The sequence below is a fragment of the Orbicella faveolata genome, unplaced genomic scaffold (genome assembly GCF_042242905.1).
Source record: "Orbicella faveolata isolate gen_17 unplaced genomic scaffold, um_ofav_v1 contig_15, whole genome shotgun sequence".
Classification (NCBI taxonomy): domain Eukaryota; kingdom Metazoa; phylum Cnidaria; class Anthozoa; order Scleractinia; family Merulinidae; genus Orbicella; species Orbicella faveolata.
This window is the reverse complement of record NW_028301542.1, coordinates 910559-934549: the sequence shown is the minus strand read 5'-3', so window position 1 is coordinate 934549 and position 23991 is coordinate 910559. Positions and strand designations below refer to the sequence as shown.

The following is a 23991-nucleotide window of genomic DNA, read 5'->3' as shown; positions in this document are numbered from 1 at the left end:
CAGGTAACCAAATTATGCGCTGCAAAAATATTGTGTGACATATTCAAAAGGAATATACCCTCATCAAAGGCGGCTTGGAACGAAAAGATTTAGTCTATGAAGCAAGTTTTTCTTTTTTTTTCTACCAAATAAAATGATCTATGTTGACATTTACAGAAAATCTTAATTTAGAGTATTCACTAACTTGTGATTTTTAACATCATTAAACTGAAGTAGGGACGAAATCGAGAAATTTTCCTTTAGAATGGTTTTTTTATTCATCTGCTCTCATGATTTGGTTCAGAGCTGTTTTTTATGACTCACGCACTGACAAGTAATTTATTTTGTAGATCGTTTGTTTACCAAACTTTGCAGCTTTTAATCTCAATGCCTATTATTGTCGATTGCCGAGTTTAATCTCTATTGTTCGTTGTCGTTTTAGACTAAATTTGTTGTTATTCCGTTTTTTGAAATATTCTAGAAAAGGGTTAAAGTTGAGGAAATATGTCAGCTATCCGAAATTTTGGCCTTCGAGGAAAGTTAAGATCTGTGAAATTCTACTTATTTAAAAATTTTTCACAAAAGCCAAACCTCAAAGGTGTGACTTTGTAGAAATGGTTCGGATTTTTCTTCGGCGCCAAAGTTATCCAGCCTCGTTGATTAAAAACTGTTTCGAAAGTTTTTAGTACAGAAAAGGCAGTAATTTGTGATCTCCTACTGATGTAGACTTTTCAGATTTTACCAGAGGTAGTAACATAGTATATTTAAACGTCGTGCAGTACCTCAGTTATCGCATGACTCAGCTCCATACTTATTCATGTGCCTGAACACAATATGATTATAAAGGCAGGCATAGAAATAGTCCATTACGTAAGCTTGTAGCCATGCATTGCTATGCACAGGGGTCGCACTTTGTCATGCCCTGAGGATCACTTTTGCTTCGAGCTATAAAAGAGCTAAAATATTCCATCTTGTGTTCAAAGGAAGTAGTTGTAAGCCGCCAAGATAACTCGAAGTCTGCCAAAGGTAAATGTTTTCTTCATTTAACAGTGACAGTGTTGGAAAGCACGAGCTTTTAAAAGATGACAATTTCTCAGGTAGACTTGAGCTGCTTTCCAGTTGAAAAACCGTTAGTCAATTTCTTTTAATAGTGACCCGTCATTCAATTTTTGAGTGGAAACTGTTCCTAACAAACTGGTTAAACAGGTAACTCTACTTTTGACGTCAGACATGCCAACTGCAGGAGGTGAATTTTTATAGTTTCCGGCTTCTTCTCTAAGCCGTTTATGAAAAACAACAGCAGTAGGGGGCTTCGTTTCTGTGTATGAATTATGTCTTTTTAAAAATGCGACGTATAACTTTACTAGTCTAGTTTTGGTCTTAGTTTGTAAACCACGTGGTGATATAGGCCTCTATTCTTACTTGACTCCGAGGCCTAGGAAAGTAAACGAAAGGAGTAGATCGGTCGACCCGGTTAAAAGAGCTACGTCACGGCTGGGGCATCTTCAAAAGTTTAGCCTAAATTTTTCAAGTTCGTTGTTTATAATCCGTGTCAATCTTCTCCATCCTTAACCATCCTTGGTCCTTTATGGTTTATTATCATCTCTTAAGTGCTTTTCTTTCGTAGTAAACTATTATTTTCAGGGTTCTACAATTTAAAGGTAATTTTGTACGTGGCCAAAGTGAATCAAAATACCTTGACTGAGCTCCTTTAACGGACCCTAAAGAAGCATACCTGGGTGTCCGTTTTAAGCGGGCTCCCAGGAGAAACGTCACGCAAATGTTTTCTTGGCACAGAGACTAAAGCATACGATTTGAAAACAGCCGAATTATGTGCCATGTACTGACTGTAATCTGAGTTCAAACTAAAAATACCTTATGCTCAATCAGATGTTGAAATGTCCAAAGCAAAGTTCTCATGTCAGTTCCAAATACGAGAACGTAATTATTTAATCAGGAGAGTCTCCTTAAATAAAGTCGCATTAACCTTTACAAAGCTTTCATTTACTCACAGAGTTCACCCGGAACGTAATCGTAACAAATGAAAATGAACAGCGCGCTGATAAGCAGCGTCCGTAAAGCGAGGTTTAATTTTGTGTGTGAGCGTGTCATTCGGGTCACGGAAAAATCCGGGGGGTGGGGTACTCCCAGAAAAATCGGGTGGGTTGTGCGGCCCGCTTCTCAAAACCCTTACCCTATTTATGACCAAAATCTGCGATATTCCCACCCTATTTATGACCTGACCAAAAATTCGAAACCCTATTTATGACCTAACCCTTAATCAAAACCCTGTTTCAGACCTGCGTTATAATTAGTTCGCTAGTTCAGACCAATGTTAAATTACTGTAAACACAATTTGTGAAGGGCTTTTGTTGATTTTCTTTTCGATAATGATGAAAAAGTGGCTTCTTCTTAAAAACATACCCATGTCAAGGCTAGAGTGCAAAAACCATACCCTATTTATGACCCAAATGGCCAAAATTAGCTAAAATCGATACTCTATTCATGACCAAAACGGCTGAAAAGCCATACCATTTGGGGCCGCACATACCTATATAGCCCATATAAGGGAGTACCCCCCCCCCGGGCGGAGAAACCTCTGTTGTCCGTATTAACCGGTGCCCGTATTAAGCGGGCTAATGTACGAGAAACTATATGAGCTTTTTGATGGGACAAACAAAACTGTCCGCATAAGTGGGTTTCCGTATCAAGTGGGTGTCCGTATGGCGGGGGTCCACTGTGTTCATTTATCCCTTAATCTGTGAAGCTACAGTAACTATTTACTGATCGTCTTTACGTAGAACAAGAAATGTATGGAATGGTCGCCGACATCTGGTGTCTTTCAGAGTTGTGTTGATAGCAAAGTAAGAAAAGGTGGAAATAATTAGCGAAAACAGCAGAGAAAATTAATTAGGTCGCTTGAGTGATATTGGTATTAACCAACTAATACGGAATCGATATTTAGAGATGTTAATCGGATCGTTGCCTTCGGACTCACCGATCCGATTAACGTCAATGTAATTTGGCCCGTTGTTTTCCTGTGCATATTGTTAACTTTTGTATGGAGCCAGGTTTTTTTTCCTGTCAGTTTGAAAGGATGCAAACATGACCGAAAGAAAGCGTTTGTATTAAACTTCATGTACGCTGCTAAGTCTGCCGGTCGCTTTGTCAGTCTGCTTTACCCTGTAACAGGTAAGTCTGTGATAAAATTCGCAGAAAAACTTGATGAATGGACAACCAAAAAGACGACAGCATACTTCTAGAACCATTTACGTCTTTCAAATTTTATAAATCTCTTTCAAGGACAGTTGGTCTTAAGACTGGACATTTCAAACTGCAGTTGATGCATTTGAAACCGAGAAAAAAGCATTGGTTGGTTGGATAAAGGAGCTCAGTCAGGGTATTTTGAATTATTTTGGTCACGTACAAAGTTACTTTTAAATTGAAAATAGTAGTTTACTAAGACAGAGAAACATCAAAGAGAATAATAAACCGTGAATGATCAAGGATGGAGAAGATTGACACGGATTATGAACGACGAACTTGAAAAAGTTTGGCTAGCTTTTCAACATGCTCGAACCGTGGCGTAGCTCCTTTAACAAGCCGGTATTCATTCCTAAGGTTTACGACTACACATGTTATGCAATGTACTTACCGTCAATTTGAAGAGGAATTCCTCGCGGAGGAGACCAGCTGATCCGATGATAAATTCTCTTGCGCCAAATAATTCAATTTCTGATAGCGAGACAAAGAGATGTAGAACATAATCACTTCTTGTAGCAAACAACATTCCACAGGTCGCTTTACCAGGAAGTTCCCAGAATGAAAGTAGGAAGTAGGGAATTCAAAGCGGCTTTGTTTCGCCAATTCTTGAAAACCAGATAACGGCTTTCTAAATGTTTACTCGCCTTTTCCTAGCCTGCGAACAGGCTCCCGGCGAGGACAGAAAAAAAAATTTCGGCAAGCGCAAAACAGAAGAATTCGGAGAGCGACGCGATCGGGGCGGCTCATCGGGAGCCTGTTCGCAGGCTAGCCTTTTCCGTTCATACCAGACAAGTATAACTTATAAGTATTTCCTTTCGCGATTATATTGAGAGCCGGATTTCTGTCGATGAGTTATTTTAGGAACTGATTATAAGTTTGTACCGAAAAGATATACTTTTTCAGACTGTAAATTTAACCTTTTTTGGCGTCTAAAGTTTCTTTGTGCACTCAAATGACTCAATCATAAAAAAAAAAAGAAAAAAACAGAAAACTCCTGCTGGCTCTGGGCGTGGTCCAACTAATTTCCTGTCACATTGTAAAGGCGACAGTGAGCTTGATATATGCTCATATTCGATTCTGGATCGTCAAACGAGGCAGAAAAAAGTCCGCAGAGGTAAGTTTCGAGAATTTAATTTGGAGTATTTTTAAAATTTTGTAGTGGAAGTAGTGGTATATGTTTTATTTCGTATTTATCTTACTGGGTGTTTGCCAAGCTCGATGGATTTATGATAATTTATGATAACAGTTCTTAGCCAATGAAACTCAGTGTTACTGTGTCAGATTTTGCGTAAGATTCTTAAACCAACAAAACGTTTTAGCAAGGGCTTAGCTGTCTTCCGCTCATGCGACTTTGACACTTCTAAATCCTTTAGATTAGTTTCGCCTTTTCCGTTAATACTAAAAGGGACATTGTTGAGCTTGAATGTAGCGACAACCGGCGATGTTATTTGAGTACAGAACTGACTCTTATCGCGCGTGCTCTCCGACGCCTTCTCATCAACTTTCATGTGGTATAAAACCTGTATCGTGGATTCTTGAACCTACTAATGCATTTTTTTTTTAAACGAGTGAACAATACATTTTGCTTGTTTGACTGGTGTATGTAAGTTGTAAGTTGCAAGGACGTTTTGGCCAAAGATAGTGACAATATATCGTTTGCTTGCGCGAGTTTTGGGTTTCAAGATTCTCGCTTACGATAATCCCCGGGGGGGGGGTACTCCCTTATATGGGCTATATAGGTATGTGCGGCCCCAACGGGTAGGGTTTTTCAGCCGTTTTGGTCATAAACAGGGTATCGATTTTAGCCATTTTGGTCTTAAATAGGGTATGGTTTTAACACTTAAATCTTGAATTGAGTATGTTTCTTGGAAGAAGCTACTTTTTCGTCATTATCAATAAGACCGTCAACAAAAGCCCTTCATAACTTATGTTTCGGGCAACTGTGTCAGCCGCAATGGTCATAAATAGGGTATCGAATTTTTGGCCAGGTCATAAATAGGGTAGCAAAAATCGCAGATTTTGGTCATAAATAGGGCAAGGATTTTGGGAAGTGGGCTGCACACCCCCACCCAACTTTTGTGGGAGTACCCCCCCCCCCGGGCGATAACCCTGGTTTGATTGAGCCGATAGTGGGGGATATGGGAGATGAAGGTGACCCACCTCTATTCTTATTCTCTACTCCCCTGGTCTTTGAACTGCATACGTCACTTATTGTTGTAAGCTACCTGACTGTTTTTGTGTTTCCTGGCTGTTGTGTAGGCTCGTTATCAACCTTTTGTAGTTATGAACGAGTCTTTTTATCTCGTGTTCTGCATGAAAGAGGGATTTGTGCGACCGTCACGTTGTCTGGATAACATCCTACCTGATAATGCTTAAAGAAGCTCAGTCAAGGTATTTTTAAGTTAGTTTGACCATGGACAAAATCATCTTTAAATTCTCTGGGAGAGACCTAAAAATAATAGTTTACAAAGATAGAAAAACAACAAAGAGATAACAATAAACCATCAAGGGACAAGGATAGTTAAGAATGGAGAAGACTGACACGGATTGCAAACGACTACCTAGAAAAATTTACGCTAAACGTTTCAACATGTGCAAACCGTGTCGTGGCTTCTTTCAAACGAATACACTTATCCGAACATGAGCGTAAAGAACAACAACTATTTCGCGTTCTCAAGTCTTCCTGTCTCCTTTGTAATTCACAGTCAAAACTCGCAGTAATTTGCTTACTTTTAAGTCATCGACAATCAGGCTGTGTAAACAACAGCTCATCATGGTCACTGGATACAAATTCTAATGACGTTTTCAATGATCTCTTCTTTTTCTTTTTCAACGAGACAGCTAACTATGCACCAGGGTTTCCTGTAGTGTGTATTAGAATATTCAAGGACTGAGGAAACAGAAGGACTCTCAATTTGTGTCTACCTGTCTTATTAAAGACTTTTCTGAATACCTTTTTTTGTTTTTGTCTCTTTTTTGTGTCCCTTGAATGTTTCGGATGGAGTTCCTTGCCTTTGCTTTATTTCAGTTACCTTTCAGGGAAGAAAATAGTAACTTTTAGACACTTTCAAAAAGGCATAATTACAATAAAAAAATCTCAAGATCATTAAACAGCAGGTTTGTCGACTAGAAGGTTTATCGAAGGTTCGACGGTGGCGAATTTACCGTATCTTTCTCTTATTTCGCAATCCGATACACTCTTCACCTCTGGATCTGTAGCTCACAATTAACCCAATCCGCCCCCTATACTTCAAGAAAACCTTAAATTAGAAAAGAAAACTTAAAATTTCCTAAAATATACCATCCCCGTGTGGTGTATTCCTCCACTTTAGTTTGTTTGTTTGTTTGTTCGCTGAAGTCTTGTAAAACTAAACAGTTCATGGAAAAAATATTTGCAGAATTTTGTCATCATTAACGACAGGAAATGTTTGTAATGGGTACATACGCCTCTAGGATTGAATATCTTCGTGGTGTGGAGTTAATTTTGTGACATTGTGTGCTCTTGTTTCCTTTTATATCTCCCGGCTTCTACTCTTCTGTTTTCCATCATGTTACATGGCGTCAATTCTCTGTTGTCGCACATGCGGATATCCTTGTAATTTTGGTGAAAATTTTCTCTCGGGTATCATTGCTCTAGGTAACAGAGCTTCATGTTTGAAATTCGCGAATTGTTTCTCAGGAAGAACTCGTCGAGTCTAGCCACAGACATATTATTTTCTCTCAGGCAATAGCGGTCAGTTTGCACATGTAGCGTTTAAACCCCTTATCTCCCGCAAAATCACTGTTTTTCATCGGCATATCTTAGATAACTGTAGCGTGCGGTTTGTTAAGTTTTTGACTGAAACCATCAGTTGCTGCGCGTGTCTGTCAAAAACCATTGATAAAAGCAGATATTTCCTTCTGTCATGTACGATTTTGATTGTATAACTGCCGCAATAGGCACAAACGATTGCCTTTGTGGATTCTCGATTTCATTTCACTTTGAGCGGTTCGGTTCGTATCCATGCTTCGTTTGGTTTACGCTCTCGCGTGACCTGCTGATAGTCGCCCCCGCGTAATTTTGCTTGTCTTTTATTTTATTGGCGTTCAGTTGCTCTGGCGTTGAATTTCATAAGCATCAATCGGTTCATTGTGATATGCCCTCGATCTTCGCGCGCCGATTTTACGCACACGGAAGGATTATCTGCTGTAGCGATTGCAGTCGACTTGTTTCTGTTGGTTTTTAACTGAGCTGCTTTGGAGGCGAAGCTTAGCGCTTGGGAGACATCAAGGCGGGTGACATTGCCGAAATCGCGACGCTGGATCCCAGGAAAACAAGGCGAACCAGCCTGGATTTGCTGTTAGCAGGTCGCGTAGCTAGATCTTGGAAAATATTTGTGTCTGTTTTTGTTTGGTAATGAATAAGACGCGGTCATGTTATGCTGTGCAGAAAAAGACGTTCTTAAAACCGATCACGAACGGCGTGAACGTTTTTGTGATCGATTTACGCGTTGCCCGTCGCGCAATCGATCGATGTAACGTTGTTTCTATTGCTTCTCTATGAACTTGATGACACGGACGCGATCGAGCGACGGGTTCTATCTGTCAAGGTTAATGTACCCGGTTTCATCAATATAGTTGTTTGGTGGCCGTCTTAGATTATTTCATAATGTCGGCGGTATTAAGTTTATTAGTGTAAGAACGGTAATGATTTTGCCGTGGGAATGTGCGCATAACAGTGACCCGGCCGTCCCAAACGGGAATCAGTTACCAGTGTGCTGATACGGTAGTGAGGGTGTCGAATGGCGTAGATCTCACAATTGGATCGGAAATTCAAAGAGGAAGCAATGGGCACGTGAATCCTGACCCGTGTACGTCAATCTTTTTATGGCAACATTTTGTTGAAACTCGCGCAGTGGTTAATTAATCCACGCGCTTTTATCTGGTGTCTTCGTGATCTGCAACTCAGAAATTCTCCGAATGGTTTGTAAGATCGGGTTACGTTACCGCCAAGAAGGTATTCGTTTCGAGCTGAACACAGCAAAGTTTTGTTGTCGGTGGTGAGTTTATTATTGTCCTCGTATGGCGGTGCTTGCCCCCATAAATTTCGAACGAAACGGTGTGCTTGGTCATCCACCGTACTGTAAGTTGACTTGTCAGTTGTTAACTTGTTTTATTTCACTCCGCGGTCAATACGAATTGCGCGTGAGATAACGTTGAAAAAGAATGCCGTGTATTTATCTTCATCTTCACTAAAATAAAGCTGCTCGACCGCGGCGATCTCGAGTAGCGACTACGTAAAAGATTGCTATCGTTCTCGCTGGCTTTTGACTCTGTTCTTGACTGAACTTTAGAGTTCTGTTTTCACTGGAGAGGTTGGCAGTTACAGAATCTCGCCTAACGCTCTGCAAAACAAAATTTGGTGTGGTGGATTAACTCAATTAGTCAAAAATGTTTTTAATATTTGCCCGCAAGCTTTCGTTGGGTTGTACGCCAAAATTCCGTGTGGGAAGACTGCTTTTTCGTGTATGATAGTGCAAGTTTATTTCTGATTGTGTCTTATACCACAAGCGTATATCATTCACTTATACTGAAATCCCTCAATCCTCTTCTCTTCAGATTACAAGAAAACAGATTACACGAGCCAAGACAGTGCTCCAAAAGGAAGCAGTGACATTGTGAAACGTAAGTGTCTTTCTCCCTTTTATCTTTGACCTTTGTTGATTGTGTGTACTATAAGGAGGGAATTTATGAGGGAGTATTTCAGGCGAATCACACATACGTGGGCTCAGTTATGACTAAATAACTTTTACTGATAGTTTGGGCTACCACCACAAAAATGTATTTGACCATAGATATAGAAGTGAGAACAACCTTGTACAGCTTAATAAACAGTACCACATGAAAGAACTGCTCAATAGCTTTCATCTGAATGGTCGCACTTTCTGGGTTTTGTGTACAAACAAAAACACTAGAACAGCCTTGTACAACATAATAAACTTCACCGCAGGAATGTTTTAATGGACATAATTTTTCAATACAATCACTTAGCGCAATTATGAACAACACCACAAAATTTATCCCATGATTAACTTTCATTTTAATTTTTATTTGAGTTTCGTTTAAAAACTCGAATCTTAGTACTAACTAGTTCCACAATGCATACAAGCTTGTACCACAAGAATTTGTTTTATTTATGGCATTTTCGAAAGGTCATTGTCTCTAAGTTGTACACGTTTTTACTGAACAAGTATTTGAAAAAAGTGTTTTACCCAAACGACAAGAAAGAACATGCAAAAGCGCTGAAATTGTGGTAATTTTATTTCAGCTAATGCTGTCATCCCTTGATGCTTCTAAACGTGCCATAGTATTTTAGTGGTTTGGGATTAAAATCAAAATTCTCTTTCTGAAATTAGTTCGTTGTCTAGTAGACAGGTATTGAGAACAGAGAAAATCATCAATTACGAGACGTATTCTTGATGTAATACCAAATTCTCAAATTTAATCAACAGTGAAATATATGACTCTCAGTTGAGAGAATTTCTACCTTGAGCTAGTAGTGAAGCACTTAAAGAAGCTACTACACGGTTCGCGCATCTTGAAAAGTTAAGCCAAACATTTTCAAGTTCGTCGTTTTTAATCCGTGTCAATCTTCTCCATCCTCAACCATCCTTGTTCCTGTATGGTTACTTATTATCTCTTTGATATTTTTCTATGTTAGCAAACTATTATTTTCAGGTTTCCTTCAATTTAAAGGTAATTTTGTACGTGGCCAAAATAACCCAAAATACCGTGACTGAGCTCCTTTTAGTGTGTCCTTTGCAAAATTCTTCCACCGCAAGTACGTGATTCCACTGCTTTGCCTGAAATCATCGCCGGCATCCGTCCATGATTTATTGTTCCGCAGTTGTTTTCTCAATAAACAATAATTACACAAAAAGTGGTTTGACCTCTGGCGCTCGTCTGGATCTGAAAAACATCTCAACATATGCAAGCAATAGACATCACATCTTCAATTTGTCTCACCAAAATTGTCAGAATTGCTTTCGTTTTGTTGAAATCCAATCTTCCTCCGTTTGAAAAATTTGAAATTCTCTGGTCATACAGTCAGCTATGTTTGTAGACTAATACCCTGTTCTTGTCTTCTCTGTGCGTTCATTCAGAGCGTTATTTTTCCGTCCAACCTGTTTTGCGTTCCGTCATGTAGCCTGAAGTGTTTATTACCCCCTGCAGGAAACTTAAAATGCCTTGGATAACGAGAGTTGTTGTTGCATTACGACCGAGCACCAAACCTTCCAATTTTTCCTGAACAAAAATGCTTCGTGACGGGATTAATTTTTGCCATCGCCATCTTCCGCCGTCTTGTTAAACATCTATCAACAACATTCCAAAAGTCGAGATAATTTCCCAGTATTGTTATAGCAAGAAACACGTTTGCAGTTATCAGGTACGACAGTTCAGTGACCTCCGAAGGCTTTGAGAGTTTTGTTTTTCTTGTGTCTAACATGATAATCCACAATACATCTGTTAATGTCTGTGTGGTTTGACCCAGCCTTTCCGCTCTAAAATTGATTCACAGCTAATTTCTCCTCATAATGCCAATGCATTTTGAACCAAGCAGGTGATGAGAAAAGCGAAATTCAACCAGGTGGTATTTTCTTTATTTACCATCATATTCTCAGCACTCAGCTAAAAAGAATTGTATAAAAGCCGTGAGGAGATTTTAGATTTCGAACGTCCACTTGAAAGTGGGACACTACACCTACGTAGAGGGCCTACAAGTCCGACAGAACTCGGAGCAAAAACAACCATGGAAAATTTCATTGCAGTTCCTAAACGACTTCAGGTTCTCTCAGATGGACATCTCTTCTCTCCTTAGGAGTTGTATCGACGGGAAAAAGGAGAATTATTTTTTGAACTGGAGCCTGGCGCCGGCTGATGGAATTAAGGACGTTTAAACGAACTTTAATCCGAGCCAGAAAAGCTAAACCGCTCGGCGCATGGCAGTCTTGTTTTTGCCATTGGCCAAGCGACCCTGAAGAAAACTTAAGGCGATTTCCGGAGAAAGACGGATTATTCGTTAACATATGTAGTCAGGTCCAAGATCTGTTTTGAATTGCGAGCACATTGATTTTTTTTCTTATTTCTTGGAACTCTTCAGACATATGTCTTACAGTGCAAAGAATATTCGATGATCTTTCAATTGGCTGTTTTGAAAAAAGACGCCAGTTGCTATTGTTGAATATCAGGTCTCTATCTGATTTTGCCTTATCGTGCTTTTCCATTCGAATTTCATATTGCTTATCACTCATTGTTGATATCAATCCAAAATGGTTCCAATTAACCTTGAACCGAAAAAGATTTCCGCACTCGTATTGTATTTCCACGCTCCAAAGCAGCGCTTTCGTGGGGTTTCTACGTGCACCAGAGGGAAAAAATTGATGTCTTGCAATGATTTTAGTGTGCCTAATATTTTACAGTAAGTAACGATTGCAGGAGCCAGAGCAGTTCACAGAAAGCCGATAGCATTTCCCCTCGTTCGTTTATTTTTGTGCACTTTTTAAAGCCACTCGTGGCAAACCAGACATAATTAATTGTACATCTTGTCATCGTTTTAAGGGTAATAAACTCGCTTATTTTGTTAGTTTGCTTTAATGTCGATCACTGCATTGTCTTCCGTCTGAACAACCTGTCTGGTATCAATTTCGCGTCTGTTTTAACGCCGTCCTCGTGTGTCTTAGCACGTACGGAGAGCACGTAGTAGGTGGTAAAGGCCTGAATATCTAACTGTTTCATGCAGCGTAAAACTGCGTATGGCTACAGGACGGTGAAGCACTCTATGCGAGGTAAGGTGTGGCCGTTTTGACATCCAGAGGTTTAAAAGACACATAAGAGTGTGGGATTTTTCTGCGAAGGATCAAAAGCGAATTACAGACAGATATCTAGGGACAATCGTTATGTCAAAGAGGTCATAAAATTGATAATTTGATTTCAAGCCTTATCTTCCTTTTGCTACTAATACTGTTTTCTTGAATTGAAAGGTTGACTGTTTAATTAAATGAAAGCTATTGAGCAGTACTTTAATGTGGTGCTGTTTAGAACGCTGTACAAGGTGGTTTAAGTCTGTGGATAAAACCCTACTGTGTGACCATTCAAATGAAAGCTATTGAGCAGTACTTTCATGTGGTACTGTTTATTATGCTGTACAAGGTGGTTCTAACTTTTAAGTCTGTGGATGAAACCCTAGTGTGTGACCATTCAAATGAAAGCTGTTGAGCAGTACTTTCATGTGGTACTGTTTATTATGCTGTACAAGGTGGTTCTAACTTTTAAGTCTGTGGATGAAACCCTAGTGTGTGACCATTCAAATGAAAGCTGTTGAGCAGTACTTTCATGTGGTACTGTTTATTATGCTGTACAAGGTGGTTCTAACTTTTAAGTCTGTGGATGAAACCCTAGTGTGTGACCATTCAAATGAAAGCTATTTAGCAATATGTTAATGTGGTACTGTTTATTATGCTGTACAAGGTGGTTCTAACTTTTTAAGTCTGTGTATAAAACCCTAGTGTGTGGCCATTCAAATGAAAGCTATTGCGCAGTACTTTCATATGGTTCAGTTTGTTGTGGCGAACAAGATTGTTGTAGCTTGTCTGTGGAGTGAACCCGAGTCTGTGACTACAATGTTACGATGTAGTAGTAAGTTGTAAAATACCTAAAGTATGTTTGTTGTGATTTAGCTTCTCCCCCAGAGTACGTGGTTGGTCTAGTTAGTCTATACTGAAATATCTCTGTTTTGTTTAGGTCCTCCCCCAGAGTACGTGGCTGGTCCAGTGAATGGACACCTCTACGCTCAAGTGGACAAGGCATTCAAGAAGAAAGTACGTTCTATGAGCCTTGATAGTGGAGCACGATCGAGAGGCGGAGACCATCTTAACTTCTTTGAAAACAGGGCAAACACTTTGAATCGGAGAAATGCTTATGGATTTACAAACAAGGACAGTGCGGATTGTAGGTTGAACAAACCCGATCTTCATTACACCAACGGAAAAATGGAGCAAGATGGTGGGGATGGGTTGAATAGTGAAGTTAAATCGATTGAAAAGCTTTTACAAGAGCTTGGAGAGTGCTCAGAACTCCTGGATTCAACGCTGCAGCAAGCTCGTCCCGTCACACGAGGCGTGGAATCGCACAATTTCCGCGTCCCCAAAGGTGGACCAATATCCTCAAATGGAACTGCCACCCCACCGGGACCTCCGGTGCGACAGAAGGCGAGCTTTGAAGCAGGGGTACGGTATAATAGGAGAGAGGCACCCCTTGAAAATAGGATAAGTGCCTCAAGACGGGCTCAAGGCACACCCTCTCGGAGCCCAGTGGTACCACCACCTTATTCACAAAACAGCTCATGGAATGGCAATCCAAGAACGGAACAGATGTCTAACGGTTTATCTGTAGGTGAGACACCTTTGTTTGTGTTACACGAAGCACCTTTGTCACAAACATCCCCGCCAGTGTCGCCACTATCGCCGAAATTTTATGCTACTCAAATGATGCCCAGGACTTTAAAAGCTACCACGGTCACTCACACAACCGTGGGTTACAACTCTGCGCCACATAATGGCACGAACGGATTGTTAGCAGTCGCTGACGAATGGACCACAACGACTTCTGGTAAGCTTAGAGGAGGGCCTGTTACGTATGATTTCAATAACAATAAATCAGCGAACGATGTAGACCTGTTCGACTTGGACGGGCGCAAAACTATTGAAGACTCGGAGACGCTTCCAGAGAAAGGCAATGTCCGCTCCAAAGTAGCGCTACTCACTGACATGTTCCAACCAGACAAGGTGCGGCCGCCACCTCACCAACACGTTAAAGGGCACTTGGTCCCCATGCCGGGTCTTGCTGGTGTGTCGCCGACGGAAGTGTATAAAGAGATAGCGAATTACAACGCCAAGTCACTGGCCCCAGGAGAACTGAGCCACTCTTCGGGAACTCTATACACCAGTGCAGCCCCTCCCAAGAGGATTGTGGAGAGGACAGCGCCCAAAGTGTTCGATATTAGTGGAGAGTCACACGAACCTCTCGCTCATGAATATCTTGTTCATAAAACAGGTACATACACGTTTTTCATTGTCACGCCATTTATTGTTTGTCACACAATCTCACTGTCACATTCTAGTGCTGCAATCTCCAAACCTTATTTGCACTTTCTTACTGTCTGTTTTAACCAAACGTCATTTGCAAAATTCATATCAATTCATGCAACATTTTAACTTCCCTTGATTCTATCCACCCCGTGTCAATCACACAATACCATTTATCACGTCCTTGTCTCGCTATCGAAGCGCTTCGATAACATTTGTTCAACATTCATCTTTGGGACGTATGCCACCTGAGTCTAATAATAATAATACCCTTTGTTAACCGCGTAACTTTGCGTCACAGAAAAGAAAGCGACGATCTTTTTCTCTGGCTTTTACTACATCACTGCCTTCAAGAAATGACGTATTTGGAGTGTTAACAAGCCGACGTTTCGTCTAACAACATATATGTACACGATAGCACTGTTCTTTCTGTCACAACTAGAATGAGATAGCTTCATAAATATTTCCTGTGATTTCTTATACTGCCTGTAACACTGCTAACAATAGCTTCTAAACACTATCTAGCAGATTTTCTAAGGAGCACCCCTTATCTTGTAGTTTGGGAACAAAGCAAGAAAAAAGCAACATGTATTTCTGTGGTTTAGCAGTATGGAGCCGTTAAACTGTTGACATGCATGGTGTTAGGTAGGGCGCACAAAAGAGGGGTGGTGACTTCGAGAATCCCCTCAGCCCCAGATACTAGATCCGACGTGTATTTTACTGGGTCAAAAAACCATTGCGTAGTGTCAAGAGGTGTTCCAACGGGTGGAAGGGTGTCCCAGGGGACGACCCCCCTTATTGGACCTTTGCTGTAGAACTGCCACGTTTGTTTAACAGAGTTCAAGGCTTGTTGAGCGGTCATACCTTAAATGTGTTTTTCTTTTAAATAGACTTCGCTGATCAGCACCTGATTGACAAGTCTCCCCCCAGCAGCATTGACGGCAACAGTCTGGATGAAGGAGTGGAGTCCAAAGGTTCGATAGATGAACCTACGAACCTGGGGATATCACCATCGGCGTATGTTCACTTTTACAGATTAGTTTTTGTTCAGTTTAACGTAATTTAGCCAGGTATCTGGTTTAAGAGAGTGGACATTTTTCGTTGCGGTTTCCTTTTCCTTCCCCGCACGGGAGAGAGTAGTAAGATTCGGTTGCAAGTTCCATGGTACATGATGCATAACCACTCATTAGAGATGCGAGTCGTGTCTCATAAATACGATTTTCGCGTTCAATGAATTGTCTTAAATTTTGTCATTACGACAAACTACCACCCGTCGCAACCGTACCCTTTCTCACTTGATTCCATTCTATTTTCTTTGTCTCCCAACTTTGCACTAGGTCCTCCCCCATGCCATTCCGCTCTTCCTCCTTACTACGCCCTACTCGATACTGCTCCTTCATGCGACTTCTCTACGCTCCATTGGATCGTCTCTTCCTACCCTCTATGCCGTCCTCCTTCCCGCATACTTTTTCATCACCCCATGTTACTTCTTTCTGCTCTTGTCGTTCCATACCCTCCTACCTGCTAACGTTAGTCTCTGACTCCAGCAGCAGTGATGGCCACACGGACTCTGCATTTGGCGAGTCCATCGTCAGCTCGTCATCAGTCTCCACGCCTGTAGGTGGCCTCTCGTCAAACCGGTTTAACCCGATGTCAAGCACGACAGTAAGCCACGACGCTGAGGCTGGGAATGACTTCGTGAGCCAGCAATCAAGCTCCAGCAATCTTCTTGAAAGTACTCCAGTGAATGCACAGGAAGCTCGGGAAGACGAAGAAGCGGGTTATGCGAGGTTGGAAGACATCCGGTCCGCTCAAGAGTCAAAGGAGAAGCCCAGGTATTGTTTTGGTGTCTGTGCATGCTTTGCGTCGCTATGGCAACCATGCAGTTTGGTTGATCTCTCTACTTTTGAATGGGAGTGCGTTCAATTGATTATATTGCGGGCTAACAGTAAACGGAATAATCCAATCTTTGCTCGATGGAGTCGCTATCAAATCGACTTCCGCATTCCACTCGGGAGCCGAATGCTGGGAAAACTCCAGAATAATGACGTCACTTCCTCGTTGTGTCGCGCCTTTTTGCAAAACAACAAATGGAAATTGCGGCTGCTGGCGTTGAATCCGGGACTTGGGCTTTTCTTGGAATAGAATATTGAGTTGCGGTTGGAACGGTTCGGGAATAATTCGCAATATATTCTTATTCCGGTCTGAGGCTCTCGGTATATGGCCAATGGAAAGCTCCATGGGTTAAGGAAATGGTCTTGAAACACGTTCTTACACACGTCATTACTCAGGGAAAGTCCTTTGAGAAAAATCAAAATATTCTTGTTGCTATAAAGACGAAGAGAAGTTCAAATTAACGTGTTATTTTAATAGTAATTTATGTAATTCAGTTGTTATTAGCATAAAAAGAATTTTGCGGGTTCTAATTTGGGCAATTTTTGCGTTTTCTTCATAAACCGCATACCCTGTCGCTGCTTCGCCGCTCACTGATAGCGGTCTCGCCACGAAAAAAACCCCTCTGACACCCAAGGTATTACCCGCAAAAAACGTTCCCGCAAAGAAATGCCGCGAAAATTAGCTCCACTCTTAAGATACATCAAGACTACTGCTACAGAAAGGAAAACGACAGTAATAACTCCAATAAAACAGACAAGGATGTTATGATCTAAATATTCATCAAACGGTTCAGTTGTTATCGCTCCTTATTTATGGTTGATCACAAGAGTAATGAACCGAATCAAAACAGACTATTATTAAACCCTGGATAGCGACAAAAAAAACCCAGTTTCTCCACATCGCTTTAATCCGCGAACTTTATAACCTCCCGCAAAAATTTAATGCCGCACTGATGTAGGCGCGTGATATCTTGACCAGAATCCGCTACGTCTAACCACTGTTTAAACGGCTACAGCCCTTTACATAGCAGGAATGTCTTCTACGCTAATCATAGACCGCGCACCAGCAGTCTTGCGCAATCTCACGGTCACAAAACTGCCGTAGCATTACCAGAAGAATCGACGCAACTAGCAATAGCTTGCACCCTCGAGGAAGGTCTTATTTGAATGTAGGAATAATTCACAAAACACCGCAATTGTCCACGCGTGCTAACTAGCGGGTGGAGCCTGATGGAAACACTTGAAAAAATTTTTCAGATCTTACGCACTTCCGCTTCCTCTTAAGAATGTCATGTATTGCGCCCCACTCTAGAAAATTTTCCCGTGTTTTGCAGTATTTTGTTTTTGTTTCAAAACCTGATATTGTTTCGCCCCCGTACGGAAGTTGTTTTATGCTTTTTACTTCTCATTTCTCCATCTCTGATTTCACTGAACATTGCGTCCGACCATGAAGTCATTTCTCTTAATCTGGTAAGTCGTACAACTCTTTCATAATCATGATTCGATTTGTACCAATGTCACGCCACTTTAACAACAATATTAGAAACCTTTTAACTTGAACGAGTGCGATTATGCGTTTTGACCGCTCGTTTTCGGCCAAATACTAAGAAGAGATATCGGAGAAAACTTCGTTTACTTTTTCTGAGGTACATAACTGACGAGGTTGCGATACAGCAGAATTATACCGATAGTTTTGCCACGTTATGATTCTAAACTGAAGTGCAAGCTTATCTACCCATAGAAAATGTTTTCTACTTCCCAAACTGATTACAAATTATCAACACTGAAACAAAGGATACCATAACTGCACATAACAGTGGTGTGTATGATCTTAAATAGCATAGATTTTTACCATCTTATTTCTCCGTTTTGTCCTTGCGTGTGACGAGTGTTTTATCGCATTTCAAAACATCTCAAATTTCCGTTAAAATCTTGCTGCGTGTTGTGATGTTAAACTTTCTTCTCCTTGTGTGGAAAAGTGATGAAACGTTGGCTTATGTGTTTTATCCTTGTATCGACCATTTTGCAAACTAAAAAGGGCAGTATTCCCTCTCGGTAGTCCCGAGTTCAACTCCTCGACTGCGTTGTGTAAATAGCCAACTGGTCAGCCTTCCACCAGTTGGGATTGTTTAAAACAGACTATGTTCTATTTGAAATACTTATTTATATTATTTATTTACATTGTCCCCATTTAGCACAACAGTGCTTAATAAATTTAACATATAAAAAAGTTATTTTTATATGTATATATTTTCTACTTATTTATTTCCTATGTCAGTCCTGCTAATTTCTAATATTCTCATGTCTTATTTGCTTGACATTGTGTTTACAGTGTTAGGGGGAATTTTCTTTATCTGTTACATTTACAATGTTGCTTGTTTACTTCATAGTCCTGCAAGTGGCGTCTCAACTGAGACTCATACTACCCTAGAGAGGATTAGCCCGATTGACACCCCGAGGGTGGAGGGCAGCGTGGAGCAGATCCAGGCTAAGACATCAGCAGATGACGTGGAGGCCATCAAGGACATTCTATCGGAGATCACTGATATTAGGTAAACAGATATTAAAATGTCTTTGTATTCATAGATTTTAAGAGCGGTCACTCTCACACGACTTCTTTTGTTTACTTTTCACAACGCCAGCGTCCCACAGCCAGCCCAGCTCAGTCGCTCCAGTACTCCGCAGAGTTTCAAGAGCGCAGGACTGGATAGTAGTTACAGGAGTCCTGTATTGTCGGAGGGATCTGGTACCTTTGAAAATGCGACTCAAAGAAAGAAATCTCATCCTCACTCGGATAAAGGATACGGGTCTACAACTAGCGTATCCTCTGGCTCGTCGGGCGACAGTAAGTAGTATCGTCTACCCGTGCACGCGTACTTAGACTTGACCAATCCACGCCTGTTCGCAACAATGCTGTCAACGAACGCGAGATCGCGCAATCCACGCATGTTTGCGGACATGCTGCTAACACGCGCGAGATCGCATTTAAACACGCCTGTACGCCTTTGGCCGTCTTATTTTACCGTATATTTATATTGTAAGGGCCGCCGCTGAATTAATATTGTCTTTTATGTTTATTTTTCAGATGTTTTTCTTCCTGACAGCCCAAAGATTCCAGGACTGAAATTCGACCGAGACACGTCTTCATTTTGGTATAAACCCACCATTACAAGAAATGACGGTACGACTTCCTCTTCACTTGTTGTCTTTCGCGTTACTTGCTCAGAAGCTGAGTGACTTGAGTTTAACAAACGTTTCCAACATTTCAACAAGCTATCCGTTCATTCAAGGCAGAGTATGTGGTTAACAAAGTTGTGGTCTTCCTCTTTTGCTTGCAGCTAACGATATTCTTAAAGACTCGGAACCAGGCTCTTTTATCATCCGGGATAGTCAATCGTTCCCAGGAGCCTTTGGTTTGGCTGTCAAGGTAGCGGTGCCGCCTGCGCATGTGCTACAGGGACTACAAGGCGATCTGAGTAAGTTCTACATTTTCGTTGCCCTGAGAGTGTTTCCCTTAATTGTGTGCCTCACTGGCCCCTCTCTTGTGGACCTCTGTTGTCACTTGTTTTGGCCCTTTCAATGTGTACCTCAACTGGCTCCTTATTCGTGTAGCTCAATTAGTCCCTTAATTTTGTACCTCTTCTGGTTCTCTTAGTTGACTACTTCCTGTTGGTTCCCTATTCGTGTAGCTCAATTAGGCCTTTAATTCTGTACCTCGACTGGTTCTCTTAGTTGACTACTCCCTCTTGGTTCCTTATACGTATAGCTCAATTAGCCCGTTAATTTTGCACTTCCACTGGGTCTCTTCATTGATTACTTTCTGTTTCCATGATCATACAGGAAAGTAGAAAGCAGCCAAAGTCTTAGACAACCAGGGTTAACCTCAGCGTGTTGTTTTCTTTTGCAGCTAAAGTTGATCTTGATAATGAACTTGTGCGACATTTCCTGATCGAGACGACTAAGAAGGGCGTCCGACTGAAAGGTTACAACGATGAACCCGTGTTTGGTAAGTTCTGATTCAACACAACTCACTTGTTTGATGGAATTTTGGCCGCCAAATGCTTGCTTCTAATAAACGAGCGCACGTCGCTCTTCTAGCGAGCCTGCGAAGAATGAAGTATCTTGCGGGCGAGGAAACCGGAAAAATAGTAATGTTGGAAAGGACTTTTGGAATACTCGCGGAAAGTTAAAGGAACTCGTATAAGTTCGCTTTTAGAGACACTTAATGCCGTATTGTTTGTTCTTGTGATGGACTTGAACTGCGATTTCATAGTATTTGAAGGGTTAAAAATCTGATTAAGACTGAAATTCCTCGCGTTAGAGCGCACATAACTTTCTTTGATGTTAATAATATTCTCTTTGTTTGTTTGTTTAGGGAGTTTGGCTGCTTTCGTTTATCAGCATTCTATCACGCCTTTGGCATTACCAATCAGACTGGCCATGCCTTCTCACGGTAAGTTGATTTTCAGTGATCAAATATCATATTCTCAAGAGCTACGCGCTCGAATTTCTATTTATTCTTTGAAAAGGAATTTAGTTGTTGTTCAAATAATCTTCAGGCTCGTGTCAATCTTGGAAATTCTTTTTTTTCTTCTTTTTTTCAGACCTCCTGTCAGAGGACAAGGATCAGTCTACTGATAAAGAAGACGGTCAGTCCTGGCCTAAGGGCGCAGGTAATACCAATTATTTTTTTTACAAAGGCAATAGAATCCTTCAATATCCGTTTGTCTCGTGGAACATTCTGAGAAATCTGTTCTGCAAGCTCTGCGTTATATCGTCTCCGGAAACGGTCCGATTTCTTTCCGAACATTTCCCAAGTACCAAGATATTCCAATTAGCTACGACGATTTTCGCGTACTTCTGAAGATGACCAAAGTTGTAAGATCGTATGCTAAACCCAGAATAACTATTGCATGCTTGAAATTGTACTTACTGGGGACTTTTTTCTGTCTTGTAGTTGGTTCACTCATGTATCTCGGCCGCTGTGAGGTTGAAATGCTCACTGGACCAAGCGCAATACAGCGAACTGTGGAACAACTATCAACTGAAGAGGCGGCGAAGAAATTCACTACTGTCAGCTTTAAGGTCACACCACAAGGAATGACTGTGACTGATAACGAACGAAAGTAAGACTTGCTAGAATACATCATCATTGCGTGACATGAAGACGTTTAGTCACATACTATATCGTTTGCCTCAGAAATGACAAAAATTAATAATGTTGCGTGTACTTCGTTTGCAGGGTATTCTTCAGACAGCATTTCCACATGAAGTCGATACTCTATTGTGGAATAGATCCCAGTGACAAAAGGTATGACTAAGACCAGAGAATTGTATTCATTGTCCGATTCGTCACGCAAACCTAAAACGTTTATCAATCTGTCGCGCAGACTAAATCGATCCGTCACGCAACAACTTAGTCTGTCACGCACGCAAAAAAAAGTAACAAATAGGTTGACAAACAGCCTTTTGGAATGACTCGTCTCTTCAGTGTTGTTGAGAGAAGCAAGATTCGCCTTAGTTTCTCTAGTATCAGTAGATTTCGGTGAGAATACTTGTAAAATACTTGTGCGCTCTCAAGTCAATCTGTATAAACTATGTTGCGAAGAAAGACAACTTATAAACTTTGTCTAGATATCTATGAGGTATTTAGATGTCTTTGTGTATTATTTCAGATGGGATTTGAAGACGCCTACATACAGTGGAAAATCAAAGTAAGTCACGTGTATAAACATTAAAAATAGTAGAAACCCAGGACAGGGAATCTACGGAGAGAAGGGTCGGTAAAAAAAACCCGCGGATGGTAGCTAGACAGGTGGTGGGGTATCTTTACAAGGGGGTGGTGAATTATAGAGGAACTTTAGGGACCGGTCATTATTTATCGCCTGGGGGGGGGGGGGGGCGGAGTATTTTGGGCTGAACACGGCGAAATTTAGCCGATCCCCCCTTTAAATGTTATATCACCGAAGTGATCCCCCCTCAACACTGTTGACAGATGTCGTGATCCCCCCCCCCCCCCCCCAATGTCTTATAGCAAACATTTCTAATGTGATTGATACGTGTAACGTCCGCCAGTGCTCCTAAGAAGCGCAAGCAGGCGATTTTGTCATTTGAACGCTCTGGGCAGTTACAAGTCCTGACGAACACAGCATCACCAGAAAAGGAGCCGTGGGAAAAATATCTTCTTCCCAACCCACATACAGATAGGCTGAAGTTTTATAACAGCGTTGTTAAACAGATTTATGAATCTTCCTTTGCTCGTAAACAAGCCGGTTTCAAGCAGTATCTGCTTGACCAACAACAAATGCGTTGGCAGTTGAATACAAAGATACAAGCCCTGTCAGATAAAGAAAACAACCTGCTGAGAAATGAGAGGTGGGGAGTCTGTCAAAACATCAAAAAGTTTATGGCAGGATCGGATGGCTGTAAAAGCAGTGATGATGTAGCGAAGTGCGAGTCCTGCTTGGTCACAGTAAATGAAGCCTTTAATTCCGCGGCCGACCTATTATCATTTATTGACAGCAAGTGAAAGGGGCTCTTTCATGAGGACCATACCCCGAAGACGTTTGCAAGCTACGAGCTTAAATATTTTCAAGAAGCTCAAGAGCGAGTGAAGGTGCTGTACGAAGAACTCCAGAAAGCCTCCAATATGCTGACGACTACTCATATAAACCTGAAGAGGAAGTTTCCCTCTCGCTTCGGAAGAGATAAGCAATCGCGAAGAAAAAAAGAAAACAAAAGAAAGGTAAAAAAAACAAAGGAGAAGAGATTACAGCAGAGGGCATATATGCTTCTAGAAAAACTTACCTCAAGAGAGGTAACTGAAGAGGTCTTTGATTCGCTCAAAAACAACAAGAATTTTACAAGCGTCACAGCAATTAATGCAGAGTTCACCGGGAAATTAGTTAGGCGTCTCCATCTGGACCCACTTTTATGGCTCCTGGAAAATGACGTTTTTGACAAAGACTTAGCCCATAATGTGGAGATGGTAGTGACCAGTCTCAAGGAAAGTGGTAAAGGGTTAAGCTCGGGCGAAGATTCTCCCGAAGAAACTGACGAAGAAGCAGTCCAAGAGTTGGATGAGGGGGCTGAGTCTGCCATGGAAGCGTAATGGGAACAGGATGGTGAAACAGTCACACACAAAAAACACATTTTATGATATATGTATATTTTTTCTTGTTGCTGTTGTTGTTTTTAATAATTCCGCGTCGTTCGGCCGCGTTCAACGAACTTTTCTATTGACTCTTTTCCATTGACTCTGTTCGATTCTCTATAAAAGAATTTGAAACATGGAACTTTGATATTTGAAATATTAAAAATTAAACAGTTTCAATCCATTGTCACTGATACTACAGGCACAACAATTGATTATTTTATTGTATAATTAAATAGCATATTTTCGTAAAAAGGAGGCGATCATTTGACATGGTTTTATATGTTAAATATTCATGGAGATCCCACCGCCACCAGAAATTCCATTTTTCTATTCTGGTCCCCCCCTTTGTGCCTGTCAATTACGCCTGATCCCCCCCTTCCGTTTCTCAGAAAACCATGTGATCCCCCCAAAATCCTCCGCGCCCCCCCCCCCCCCCCTTAGGCGATAAATAATGACCGGTCCCTTATACCCGAGAGAGGGAAAAGAAGAGGTTGAGTACGAAGGACTATCTACATGAATATAAAAAAGTATGGCGATTTGGGGGAATCGGTTTTAGAAACTGAGTTGACAGGAG

The 23991-nt window shown here is 41.2% G+C and overlaps 1 protein-coding gene and 1 pseudogene across 4 annotated transcripts in view; both read left to right on the top strand.

The window, feature by feature from the left end:
* LOC110069105 (tensin-3-like) overlaps positions 1-23991 on the top strand; it is a 56259-nt gene that overhangs the window by 30286 nt on the left and 1982 nt on the right. For 3 of the 4 annotated variants that reach the window (XM_089287794.1, XM_089287797.1, XM_089287796.1), the window contains exons 21-34: positions 8842-8907; positions 13024-14334; positions 15257-15383; positions 15914-16201; positions 18652-18813; positions 18904-19106; positions 19347-19442; positions 19600-19737; positions 20169-20267; positions 20637-20714; positions 20866-20934; positions 21219-21387; positions 21504-21572; positions 21937-21975. In XM_089287794.1, coding sequence (XP_089143920.1) covers positions 8842-8907; positions 13024-14334; positions 15257-15383; positions 15914-16201; positions 18652-18813; positions 18904-19106; positions 19347-19442; positions 19600-19737; positions 20169-20267; positions 20637-20714; positions 20866-20934; positions 21219-21387; positions 21504-21572; positions 21937-21975 — 2914 coding nt within the window. The remainder of the gene's footprint in view (positions 1-8841; positions 8908-13023; positions 14335-15256; positions 15384-15913; positions 16202-18651; positions 18814-18903; positions 19107-19346; positions 19443-19599; positions 19738-20168; positions 20268-20636; positions 20715-20865; positions 20935-21218; positions 21388-21503; positions 21573-21936; positions 21976-23991) is intronic. The other variant, XM_089287795.1, reaches the window with a different exon arrangement.
* Positions 22314-23610, top strand: LOC149113062 (uncharacterized; annotated as a pseudogene).